The sequence below is a fragment of the Heterocephalus glaber genome, unplaced genomic scaffold (genome assembly GCF_053883595.1).
Source record: "Heterocephalus glaber isolate CG9 unplaced genomic scaffold, H.glaber_assembly_v1.0 deba00001547, whole genome shotgun sequence".
In the NCBI taxonomy this organism is placed as follows: domain Eukaryota; kingdom Metazoa; phylum Chordata; class Mammalia; order Rodentia; family Bathyergidae; genus Heterocephalus; species Heterocephalus glaber.
Genome location: NW_028258340.1, coordinates 3,793,806 through 3,807,120, shown reverse-complemented (window position 1 = coordinate 3,807,120; position 13,315 = coordinate 3,793,806). Strand labels below are relative to the sequence as shown.

Here is a 13,315-nt window from a genome sequence, read left to right as displayed (position 1 = left end):
TTTGAGGGCTGGGGATTTAGCTCAGTGGTTTCGCAGCCTGCTGTGCAAGCGCAAGGACCTGAGTTCGATCCCCGGTACCAAAAAAAAAATTTTTTTTGTTTGAAAACTGGACATTTGAATATAATGTAATTCTGAAAGCTTGAATATCTGCCCTCTGCAGCATTTGCTTCTCTTACTTTTTTTTTTCTTTTTCAGTGATTCTTGGGAACTAATTATGTAAAATCTGTATGCCTTGTTGTGTATTGCCACAGAAAACTCTCATTGTTTATCTTAATGTTTAGGCAAGATTTGGACAGAAATTTCCAAAGCTGCCTGGGCGTAGACATCTATTTCTTTCATTTTGCCTTTTGCTTTTTATACATTTTGACTTATACTTTTTCTACAATGTAACAGTTTTTTCTTCTTTGGTAGTGGGAATGGAATTCAGGGCCTCCCAGGCTGAGCTACAGCCCCAACTGCAATGTAACATTTATTTATTTATTTAGTTAGGTTTTTTTTTTTTTGTACCGGGGATCGAACTTGGGACCTTGCACTTGCGAAGCAGGCAGTGGCTGGCACCACTGAGCTAAATTCCCAGCCTGCAATGTAACATTTAAAACATGATTTATAAAGTATTTACCTTGTTGCAGAATTAGAACTATCATATTTCCGCTCCAGCTACTTTTAAATAAGTTTAAAATTCTTTGTTTTAAAATTTAGAGGCACTCCAGTACCAAAATCAAAACAAAATAAAACAAAAATTAGAGGCAAATGCATACATACATGCACACATATGCCTGTATCTGTGGCTATGAATTTTTTTCCCCTTTGCCCTTTGCTTGGCTTGGGTATACAGGAATCTTAACACTTTTAGGTGTTGGTCTCTTCAGAGAATTATTTTCTGTACTCCTCCCAGGGGGAACTTTTACTCAAAAAACTTTGATTTCTTCCTATTCAAAAGTAGAATTTAAGTCTCCCTCCCCCCAGCATTTAGACCTCCATATAACTAAAATGTAATGTTCTATGTGTCCCTTCCATGTTTTCTTTATCTTGATTTTATTTCAGGATATTAAGATGATTTTCTTTTTCCTTCTCTAAAGCTTTTCTTTAGCCTGTAGAGGTAGAACCAGTTGTTCTTTGTGCTCTTAGAATAATTTTTCTTTTTGAAATTAAATTCTTTTTTTGTTAGTAGCAGCATTATTGATGTTATATAATTTATCCAGTATACAGTTCTAGTTTTACTTTTAAATAAAATACTTGTATTCTCGAAATGTACCCACTTTTCATTCCTTAGCTGTTACATTTATCATTATATTTAATATTACCAATGCAAGCATTTCTTAGTTTTTTCAGTTTTAAACATTTGTCTACTATGGAAGATAACTTTTTCCCTGCCCAACCTCCCAGTTCATGTTTCCTTCCTCCCTGTAGTGTTATGTTCTCAGGTTAAATCAGTATTTAGATTAATACTATATGAAAAAGTGATGTTTGCTGTGGTAAAATTTTTTATGTACAAATTTTGTTTTGAGTCATGAATTGGCTCTTTGTTGTTTCAGTGTTATGTGCCTTTCTCATGTAAGTGTGCAGCCCCCAGATGGTCAAACACATCAGGTAATTTGTTTGTTTCTTTTAATTAGCTGCATCCTTGATAGTTTGCTGTTTTTGTGTAGGCCACTTGGCCTTTTGAACAACTGGCTTTCTGGAAATTGCAGTCGATCCTTACCTTGGTGCTTCAAGAAGCATAAGCCTGTTAGCTAATGTTTTAGTAGCCAAATTGTAGAAGTGGATTGTGGGCTATTCCTCACCCTGACCTGTGCTTGGTGTTTTTGTTTTTACTCAGCTTTTCAGAGTTAAATGCACTGTCTTTTGTTAGGGGTGGGGGGAAGGTGATGAAGGAGGAAGGTAATAAAAGAGGAGCATCCTGGTCTGGAAGAACAGTTCTAGAGATCTAATTCATTCTCATTTAATTTTTTTTCTTTTGGGTTTCTTGAGACAGGGTCTCGCTATGTAGTTAAGTCTGGCCATGATCTCACTATGGTAGTCCAGGCTGGCCTCAAATTTGCAGTGATTCTCTTGCCTCAGCCTCTCAAGTGCTGGGATTACAGGCATGTGCAACCATGGCCAGCTCTCATTTAATTTTTTTCATCAGCCCTCCTCTTTTCAACCTCTGCCATCATTTCTTAGACGTTTTCAGAATTCTGCTGCTTGAGTGGACTTGTAACTTGTCTAAATTCTAAGACACCATTTCATCTACTTTTTTTTTGGTTCAGGATTTTATTGACTTGGTTTGTCTATTATTTCTCTGTGTTTCTGTTGGGCTATAACAGACCATCTCCAAACCACCAGTTTATTATGTTCACAGGATCTGTGGATCAGGAATCTGGGAAGGGAACAGCAGGGATGTCTCCTTTCTGCTCCAGGGTTTGGGATGTCAGTTGTGATGACTTTTGGCAGAGGGAGACTGATACAGCTGGGGTTATAGTATCTGCTTCCATGATGGCTTCTTCATCATGTGTGTGAAGTCACAAGCACACTTAGATTCTAGAGGAGGGGACACAAAGTGCATCTCTTGGTGGGGTAGGGGCAGACTCACACTGCAGAAAAGCATGTGAGATGGATATTGTGGCCCATTTTTGAGAATATAATCTTTCTCTCCCTTTCCCTCTCCCCCCCACCCTTCTGCTTGCCACCCAGGTGTGGCACCACTGAGCTACATCCCCAGCCCCTTTTATTTGTTCTTAGGGTTTGCTCTTGTTTAATTTTTTCACTCTTCTTTCAGAGGTATCATGAGGGAACAGAGACAAACTTAGTTCAAATTGTCATATGTAACAAGAGGTCTCTTGCATGCTGAGTAAAACTCTTTTATTGAAGTGTAATTTAGACACATTTAAGTTCACATATCACAAGTGTGTTATTCATTGAATTATTACATAATAAACATGTTCTTTTGAATGCTACCCCAGACCAGGAAATGGAACAGTAGCTGTATTCCTGAAGCACTTCTTCAGTTGTTGCCTCTCTTCTCTCTAGCAAAGGTAACCATTATGTCAACTGTCATTATAAATTATTTTTACATATTTTATTATTAGTTTTTGGTTTTTTGAGACAGGGTCTCCAATTCTGAGACCTAGCCCTATTTATTGCTGTGGTGAACATCTTCTGTGTACATCAGTGGATGGCCTTGGATTGTGTTCCTAATTGCTGTTAGAGACAAATGTCTGTTTTCATAAAAACATCATTTTATTCTAGAAGAGACCGACAGCTGATCTGTTTGTTTCCCATAAAGAACTCGGAAATCTGTCATAAACATGTATTTAATTTAGTTCACTGTGGACCAAGGAGGCTAGAAAAGACATTCCTACTTTAGGATACTTCACTTGTTTTCTTTTTTGGTACCGGGGATCGAACTTGGGTCCTTGCACTTGCATAGCAGGCGGCGAAACCACTGAGCTAAATCCCTGGCCCACTTCACCTATTTTTTGACTTTTGCAAAGTGCAAAAGCAATAAACATTCAGTTCAACTGTATATACTTTGAAGTTTGATCATTTCCCAGCCTAGTGAAAAGCAGTATATGGTCATCTTATGATGTGACAGTACTACTATGTGCTGCTTGACTTCACCTACTGTTTTCCTTTATTACAACTTGTATGAATCTCTTATATTTTGTACATTATCTCATTTGGCTTTCAGCTTTGGTATAATTTGCTACCTAAAGCAGCTTGGGTTGGTGTCAGTATAGTTGTGAAGGTAAGTGTGGGAGTTAGCATTGCATAGCAGTATTTGGATATTCATCAAAGTATAAAAATGATTTATCAGATATTTCTAAAATATTTTATACATTGTACAATGCAATGAAAAATTTTTCCAAAAAAATGTTTTCCCATAAGGACTTCTGAGATTCCAGAGAATACACAAGGACCTCAGTTTGAAAGATGCTGTTTTATTAAGTAAAATCTTATTTTAATTGTGTTAGTATAACTGCATGGTTTTTGTGTAATTAACAGTTTGAACTAATAAACTAGAATAATTTTTTTTTTCTTTTTGGTACCGGGGATCGAACTCAGGACCTTGCGCTTGCAAGGCAGGCACCGGAACCACTGAGCTAAATCCCCGGCCCAAAACTGGAATAATTTTTAAAGAACTCACAGTTGACTGGGCTGGGGATTTAGCTCAGTGGTTTCGCCGCCTGCTGCGCAAGCGCAAGGACCTGAGTTCGATCCCCGGTACCAAAAAAAAAAAAAAGAACTCACAGTTAAAAGGCATCTCAGAGTCCTGATTTAATCATTAAAATTTTATTTGCATACTAGGAGAAAGGCTGTATATATAGGTGGGAGGGGGAGGTGACAGTTTGTAAAGATAAATGGTTCATGATTTTTGGTATGCTGCAACTCATAAAAATTGGAGAGCTGTGTTATGAATAATAGATGTAAGTACTCTGACAGATCCTAAACAGGAGGAATTACTTTGGGTAGGGAGGATTGAAATTTTCCTTGGTATAGTGTAATTTTCGAAATAGATTTTTTTGGGGATACTTTTAGATTTACAGAAAAATTGAGATCATACAGAGAGTTCCTGCACTCAGTTTTCCTTATTATTAACATCTTACATTAGTGTAACCAATATTACATTAATGAACCAATATTGATATGTTATTATTACCAAAAATAATTTACTTAGGTTTCCTTAGTTTTCACCTCATGTCATTTTACTGTTTTGGAATCCTCTCCAGGATACTACTTTATATCAGTTAAGGGTCCGTAGGCTCCTCTCTTTGGCTATGTTATTCTCTCAAATGTTCCTTGTTTTTGATGACCTTAGTTTTGAGGAGTACTGATCACACATATGTTGTGGGGTGTCCCTCTATTAGTATATTACTGATGACTTTTTCCGTATGATTAGACTGTGGCTATGGAGTTTTCAGTGGAAGATCATGATGTCAAATACTATTTTCATACAAAAATTAGACTTTTTCTTTGAGGGTAGACTATCTACATAAATTATTAAGGAATCTTCTGGATGGTAGATTTGTCTTTACCATTTGCCAAAAAATGCTGTAGTTCCATCTCACAGACTTTGGCGTATTATGTTTTCATGTATATTAGTTTCAAAACATACTCTCTAATTTGCCTTTGGATTTGTTTTGATCCATTCATTTTTTAGAAGTATGTTGGAGAATTGGTACTTACATATTGGGGGATTTTCTAAATATAGTATTGTTATTCTGATAACATTTTTTTTTTTTTGGTAACCAGGGATTGAACTCAGGACCTTGGGCTTGTGAGGCAGGTGTGGCACCACTGAGCTAAATCCCTGGCTCCTGATAACATTTCTGTATGGTTTGGAATGTTTCAAAAATTTAAAAGTTCTAGATTGTAGTCTGTGTTAGGTGTATTCTGCAGAAATGTTTTCATTTCTCAAGTCTTCTCTGCTCTACTGATTGTGTATCTACTTCTGTCATCAAAAGAGGGCTGTAATTGTGGTTTTGTCTTTTTCTTCTAGTTCTATTAGTTTTTTGCTTAATATGTTTTGAAGCTCTTGTATTAGGTAGGTAAATGTTTAGATTATTATACATTCTTTGAGTTGATCCTTTTATCATTATAAAATGACTTATCTCTGGTTATATTTTTTGTTCTGAAACTAACTAGATTTTAAGATAGCTCATCTAGTTTTCTTTTGATTAATGTAAGCATGGTATTTCCTTTTACTTTTACATTATTTATATTTGAAGAAAATTTCTTATAGGTATCAAGCATATAGTTGGGGCTTGATTTTGTATCTAAACTAGTGAACTCTGCTTTTTTCTTTTTAATTTTCTCTAAGACTTTTTGTTGAAATAATTACAGGTTCGTAGGTAGTTACAAAGAAATGTACAGTGGGACCTTACATACTTTTTACCTAACCTCCCCAAATGCAAACATCTTGATTAACTATATAATATAGTTATATAATTCTATAACTACACAATAGCAGTTGACATTGGTGAAGCTCATTCAGATTCCCCCTCACCCCCTGCCTGCCCGCCCACTATATATACATATATATATAGTGTGTCTGCCTAAAAATGTATATATCAAAAAAAGAAAAACTTGTATAAATATTTTAATACAAAATTTATTGAGACATCATGAGATTAATGTAAGTCACCTTTGGCCTCTGCAATTACAAGAAGTGCTCAAAGTGGTGGCCATTAGCTTCCAGACATTTATTAGTATGGCGAACTGCTGAAGTATACATACATTTTTTTGGCAGTCTCTCCATAAATATATATATATATATATGTATATATGCATACATATTCATGTCTCTGTTTATGTGTATAGCTATGCAGTTTTATCTGGTGTAGTTTTATGTAACCACAGCCACAATCAAAATAATTATGGCCAGCTGTGGTGGTACATTGCCTGCAATCCTAGTTACTCAGAGGCTGAGGCAGGAGGATTGTTTGAACCTGAGAATTTGAGGCCAGTGTGAGCAGCACAGCAAGACTCTGCTTCTCAAAAAGCGAAACTTAACTGTATAGTCCCAAGACTCCTTTTTGCTGTCCCTTTATAGCTACACCAATTTCTTTAATTGCCTCCTTTCCCAAAATCTAACTTGTGGGAGACACTAATTTGATGGAATCATTTAGCTTTCATCCTTTTGGTTATGGCATTTTGTGGCTCATCCACATTGTTATGTATATTAACAACCTGTTCCTTTTGGTTTTTGAATAGTATTTCATAGTTAAGGATATATCACAGCTTGTTTATCATCCGTTGAAGTTTCTAATTTTGGATTTCTGCTTGAAAATTTTCATTTCTCTGGGCTGAATGTCCAAGAATGACATTAGTGAGTTGTATGGTAAGTCCACTTTTAGTTTTTGAAGGAACTGTTAATTTATTTCCCAGAGTGGTTACTGTATACTATTTTAAAGTTCTACCAGCAATGTATGAATGATCTAGTTTCTTTTTATTCTTGCCAGCATTTGGTATTAATATTAACTCATTTATCTTAGTCATTCTAAGTATATAGTGATAACTCATTGTAATTTTATTTTGCATTTTTCAAATAGTAATTGAAGTTGAACATCTGTTGATGTGCTTGTTTGCCATTTGTATGTTCACTTCTATAAAGTGTCTGTTCTTTTGCCTGTTTTCTAATTTGATTAAATTTTGAATGTTAAGTTTTGTAAGTTTTTTATTCTAGATGTGAATCTGTTGGATCGTACTACCTATTGGTACCCTTGTGGAGAAAAGGATGGGTTGACCCTTGGCTTTGCTGTTGTTTCTGTGCATCAGATAGATAGTACACCAGTGTGGTGGTTGCAGATCTGGGGGCCTTGAATGGCTGGCTGGGCCTAATTGCCGCTGGGAGGGATTGTTTTGCCTCCTTGTGCTTTGATTGTGGTTTTCTTGCCTCCCTCGTGCCTATTGGTGGTTCTGGGTTGAAGGTATCTTTATTGTCCAGTCCAGTGTATGTGTCTAGGCTATACTGGAAATAAAGAGAAAGCTCACGGAACTCACTATGTTGTCTTTCCCCTAGTCTTGGAGTCCCTAGATAGTATGCTTCCTTCTTTTCTCGGTTTCAGAGTCCTTTTATCATTGTTTTTTGAGTAATTTCTAGAGTATTTGTGTGTAAAGGAGAGTAGCAGGGAAAAATTAGTGTATGGTGTCTTGTTTGAGAGACCAGAAACTGATCTCTGCCTTTTAATTGGCATATTTCAGATGTAGTTACTGATATGACTAGGTTTGAGCCTATCAGTCCTCTTGTTTCCTGTTTATTTTATGATTTTTGTTCTTTTTTTCTCCTTTTTTCTGCCTTTTACTGTGTTAATGGAGTAGTTTTTAGGAATCCTTTTTTGCTAGTGTATTTGAGATATGGATGTTCTGTTTTTTCAAGTAGCTACTTTGGGGTTTAAAGTATACATTTTGTATCAGTCACTATTTACTAGAGAAACAGATGTAATACAAGATACACAAATATATAAGATTTTACAAGATTGGCTTACAATGGCCACCCACAAAGTTGGATGTGGAAGAGTGCAGAGGGTCTGTCTGCACACTGGAGACCAAAGGATTTAGTCTAAGGTCTGGAGCTCCCTGAAGTGTCCTGAGTGAGTCCATATCAGGAGGCCGGTGGGTCTGCGCTGGAAGCCAGGAAGCCAGGAAATGAAGCGAGGAGATGATGTCCAAGGTGAAGGTGAAGACTGGAGCTCCTCCAAAGAAACAGAAGCAGATTCGTCAGTCTTCATTTCTCCTTTATACCATCTAGCCAACAAGCCGCCCTAGGGTGTGGAATTGCTGAGCCAATTTAGTTGAGCTTCTTTTACTCAATTTGACACAATCAACCAACCATCACACATGTTTACTTAACAGTCTACTTTCAAGTAATAGTGTAACTCTTAGGTTACTTATTTTCTGCTGTTGTAATTAATTTTACTTCATTTATCAGTCCCACAATACATTTATTATTTTTGCTTTAAACAGTTATCTTTCAAGTTTATTGAATGTGAGAAAGTTATTTTGTGTTTACTTATATATTAATTATTTCCTTCTCATTCTGTTGGGTAGATCTAGATTTCTATCTTATGCTACTTTCTTCCTAAAAGACTTTAAAAATTGCTTGTAGTAAAGATTGCTGATAATTAATTTTTCAGCCTTTATCCGTAAAAATTTTAATTTCTTGTTTATTTAAAAATATTGATGATGGGGCTGGGGATTTAGCTCAGTGGTAACACTGCCTGCCTTGCAAGCTCAAGGTCCTGAGGTTGATTCCTGGTACCCTCCCCCAAAAAATATTGAACCAGAATTCTCGATGACACCCCTCCCTATAAAGTACTTTATAAAGATGTCACTTCTTTGTGTTGCACTTGCAAGGCAAGCATGGAGTGCCACTGAGCTAAACTCCTGCCCCTGACCTTACATTGTTTTTGAAGATGAAGTTTGTTATCATCATTATCTCTTATTTCTCTATAGGTAAGATGTCTCCCCCTGCTTTGGTTGCTTTTAAGATTTTATTGCCAGCATTAAGCAGTTGGGTTATGTTATGTGTTGTCGGGGGAGACAACACATAACATAACATTTTATGTTTTGTCATTCATGTTTTTAAAAAACATTTAAAAAAATGTTTTTTGGGCCGGGGATTTAGCTCAGTGGCTCTGCCACCTGCCTCGCAAGTGCAAGGTCCCGAGTTCGATCCCTGGTACCCAAAAAACCAACCAAACAACAAACAAAAGATGTTTCTTGTGAGATCTATTGATCTCCTTGGACATGTGGATTTGTACTTTTCACCAATTGGAGAATTTTCCCCTTTTGTGTCTTGAGATATTTTTACTTTCCTCTCCTACTTATATTCCAGTTTTACATAATATTAAGCCATCTGAAGTTGTTCCATTATTTATTCATGGTGTTCAGTTTTTAAAATTTTCCTCCTTGCTATATCTCATTTTGCATTGTTGGTATTGGTGTGTCTCTAGGTTCACCAATTGTTTTCTTCTGTAATAGGTAGTTTGCCCATAATTCTATCCAGTGTATTGTTCACCTTAAGACATTGTAATGTTCACTTGGAGATATATATGTATGTGTGTGTGTGTATAAATGTTTCTGGCCTCTCTTTAGCATTGTTTATATTTTTCTTTACTTTCTTGAGCATATGGAGTCTTGTTTGACTAACTTTGTTATAATACTTTATCATTTCTGATTAGTTGTCTGCTTATGGTTTGTATTTTCTCTGTTGTTTGCATGCTTGTTAACTTGATTCAATGACAGGTACAATAGTGTGAATTTTACCTTGTTAGCTTTAGAATTTTATTGCATTACGTAAGATTTTTCGAGCTTTGTTCTAGGATGCAATTAAGTTATTTAGAAATAGTTTGAGCTTTTTAAAGCTTGTTTTATACTTTGTTAGATGGGAACACAGCAGCCTTTACTCTTAGGCTAATTTTGCACCATTACTGAGCCATTATTCTTCTGAGTACTCTTTGGGATGCTACTCATATTATGAGGCTTTCCTATTTGGACTTTTATGAACAGCAACTATTTTTGGCACTCTGAGCTGCATAGGTTTTCCCATTTATTTCAGGTGGTTCTAGGGTAATTTCACCTCCACATGCTCATTGTTACTCAGAAGATTCAAGAGAGAGTCTGTACAGATCTCCAGAGTACTACTCTGCCTGTACAACTCTCACCTCTCACAGTTTATACCTTCTGTATTCTAGCTGTCTTGGCCTACCTAAATTTATAGTTCCCTTTTTAACTCTGGGGGACTGCACTGTGCCTGCATTTCCCTATTTTTGCCTTTGCATGCCTACTTCTTAGGCAGTAAACTAGGACAACCCTAATGGTCACCTCATTTGTTTCTCCTCTCTCAGAGATTGCTGCTTTGTATTGCTTTAGGTTTTATTTATTTATTTTTTTTGGTACCGGGGATCGAACTTGGGTCCTTTCACTTGCAAGGCAGGCGGTGGAACCACTGAGCTAAATCCCCAGCCTGTATTGCTTTAGTTTTTGTATTGCTTTAATTTTAACTAAACTAAACTTTAGAGTCTGACCACGTGGTTTCACAATCTGCTTTGTTTATTAGGTAACGTAGCTTCATAAATCTAATCCCCTTTTTTCATTTTGGCCAGAAGTAGAAATCTTTGATAGATTTGTAGTTCTCATTTTGTGTTTATTTTAAATCTGCTTACGCAGAATTCTTCTTGCTAAAGAACAATTCTTTTTTTTTTTTTTTTTCCCCCCGGTACTGGGGATTGAACTCCGGTCCTTGTGCTTGCGCAGCAGGCGGCGAAACCACTGAGCTAAATCCCCAGCCATAAAGAACAATTCTTAATTTGCCTTTTCTACAGTGATGCCCTGTAGACTTTTAACTTAGATTTGAATAGTATGTAACATAATGTAATGTACCAGGAAAGGGAATAAAGAATGGTGTGGTGGTGAAAGGATTCAGATCAGGTGCCACGTAGAATTAGTTTCCTAGTGCAAACAAGTATTTCTCATTTTTAGTCCATAAATTTATAGTTGATGTATTCTTCAGTCCAGGGCATTTAACCTCCATTTCCTTCAACAAAATGGGCTTTGTGGGCTAAATGTATTTAAGAAACTTTGGAGCAAAGAAAATTAAAGCTTCTATAGTAGCACTTCTCAAAACTAGCAATATACTAACAAATTCTATAAATCACCAATGAAACAGTTTATATAGATTTAATCACTGGACTTCCATAATTCCCTTCTGAAAATCAAGATGTTACTAAGTGTTTAAGAATGTTTTAGTAATGTTGAAGATGTATTTAATCACTTACCTGAGTAATTTCAAGAGTTTATACAGTGGACCATTGAGTTATAACCAGCCTGACATACGAACAACTTGGGTTATGACTGGAATTTTAGTTTTAACTTAAAACCTAAGTCTTGAGTTATGACCCAAATGCCAGCCGCTTGTGCTTCCAGATGGTCTCAGATACAGATTTAAGCCTTAAAGAGTTCTGGAAGGAACATTACAACCTCCTTTCTTGTGTAGAGTTGAGAAATCCTGGGCCAGTGTCTAAGGACACTGAGATCTGCCTGTATACAGGAGAGACTTTAAAGGCTGTATAGAGGAGCCTGAGTCTTCAATTGACCAACTTGATTTAGAATCAGCCTTCAGGAACGAATTAAGTTCATAAGTCAAGGGTTCACTGTATTTTTAGTAAGTGTACCTACTGATTGCTCTTGATGAATATTTAGACTTTTTCCAGTCTTATATTTCAAGCTTGTGTATATTTTATAATGTATATGTTTATTTGTAGGAATATTCTTAGAATTGCTTTCTTAAAGGAGGGTAAATATATACATACAAATACATTTTATTTTTAGTTTTGATACTGACTTTTTCTTCACTCAAGCTATACCACTTTGTAACTCATACGGCTTTGAAAGCCTCATTTTAGAGAAATTTGAATATTTCTAGTTGTTTTCCAGCATTACAATTTATTCTCCTATCAAATGTGTTTGAGTATTTGCTTATTGCTCTTACCAAACTCTTTCCAACCTAGTAAGCTATGAGGCACTCTAGAATATTTATTTAACATTTGGACTCTAGAGATGTCTTTTCCAGTCCTGAATTTTACCTTTTACCAGCAGTTTGACCCATTGTGTCTCAGTTTCTTTATGTGTAAATGGGAGAACAGTGGTATCTTGGTCAAAGGATGTTGTAATTAAATGAATTAGTACATATGTAGCACTTGGTGTCTAGGCCATTATAGATACTTTTTAATATCTGTTATCATTGCATTTGTAAATTCATGAACATAGGTGCCTTTCCTCTCATATTTACTGGTCTTAATGTTTCTGTGAATTGCAATGATTTTAAATTTTAGCCAAGTAGTATACAATAAAGAAATTTTATAAAACTTGTAAAAACAGTATGCGTTAGTCAGGTGTGCTGGAGCAAGCCTGTCATTCCAGCACTCTGGGAGGCTAAGGCAGGAGGATTCAAATTTGGAGATTTGGAGTCTTATCTGGGCAACTTAGGGAGACATGTCTCAAAATAAATAGAAAGGGATGAGAGATGTAGCTCACTAGGAAGACTCTGGCTTCAATTCACAATACCACAAAACACGAGCGCCCCCTGAAAAAAAAGTAGCCTTCTAGCTTTCTTTACCTATTTTTCTCTCAAGTTTTTCTTTTTTTTCATTTTTGGTATTGGGGATCGAACTCATGACCTTGCAGTTGTGAGCTAAATCCCTGGCCCTTTTCTCTCACGTTTTACCTTTTTATGTCAATCACATTTACTTTCATGTCTAATATGCTTGTGTTGCTACTTAATTTTACAGTTTTAAGCATTTTCAATTGATTTTCTTCCATGGAAGGTGAGGATTTGTCTTTCTTTTTTCCTCATTGTCCTACTGTATACGTACGTATACTTGTCTCCTTAACTTTAGTATTTGGTATTTGCATTGTTACTGTGTAAACTCACCACTAAAACTTGTTTTTTCCTGAATTTAATAATTTTATTCTATGCCTATACCAATGATTTTTTTTTTTTTTTTGGTACCGGGGATAGAACTTAGGACCTTGTTCTTCTTACAAGGCAGGCATCGGCACCACTGAGCTAAATCCCTGGCCCTATACCAATGATTTTGGTTCACTTTCTGATTCTTTCAGTTGTCTTCCTAATTCTAATTAATTGTGTAAATTTCTTCTCTGGGTTGTGAAATGTATGAACTTGGTCAATTTTTATTTCCTTAATTTTTTTATAACTTCTGTTGCCTTTCTCTTCATCTGTTTGGGCTAAGGTAACAAACCACCACAGACTAGATGGCTTAAACAACATTTATTTCTCACAGTTAAGGAGGCCAGGAAGTCTTAAGATTAAGAT

General features: G+C 36.0%; 1 protein-coding gene across 9 annotated transcripts in view; it reads left to right on the top strand.

Moving 5' to 3' along the window:
- The window catches only part of Kdm6a (lysine demethylase 6A), a 213,940-nt gene that overhangs the window by 21,748 nt on the left and 178,877 nt on the right, over positions 1 to 13,315 (top strand). Inside the window, exons 1-2 of one of the 9 annotated variants that reach the window (XM_087189827.1) lie at positions 1,428 to 1,590; positions 2,943 to 3,014. The exons of the other annotated variants lie outside the window; for them this stretch is intronic. Coding sequence (XP_087045953.1) covers positions 1,540 to 1,590; positions 2,943 to 3,014 — 123 coding nt within the window. The 5' untranslated portion in view covers positions 1,428 to 1,539. Of the gene's footprint in view, positions 1 to 1,427; positions 1,591 to 2,942; positions 3,015 to 13,315 lie in introns of those variants that run through there. 9 annotated transcript variants of the gene reach the window in all.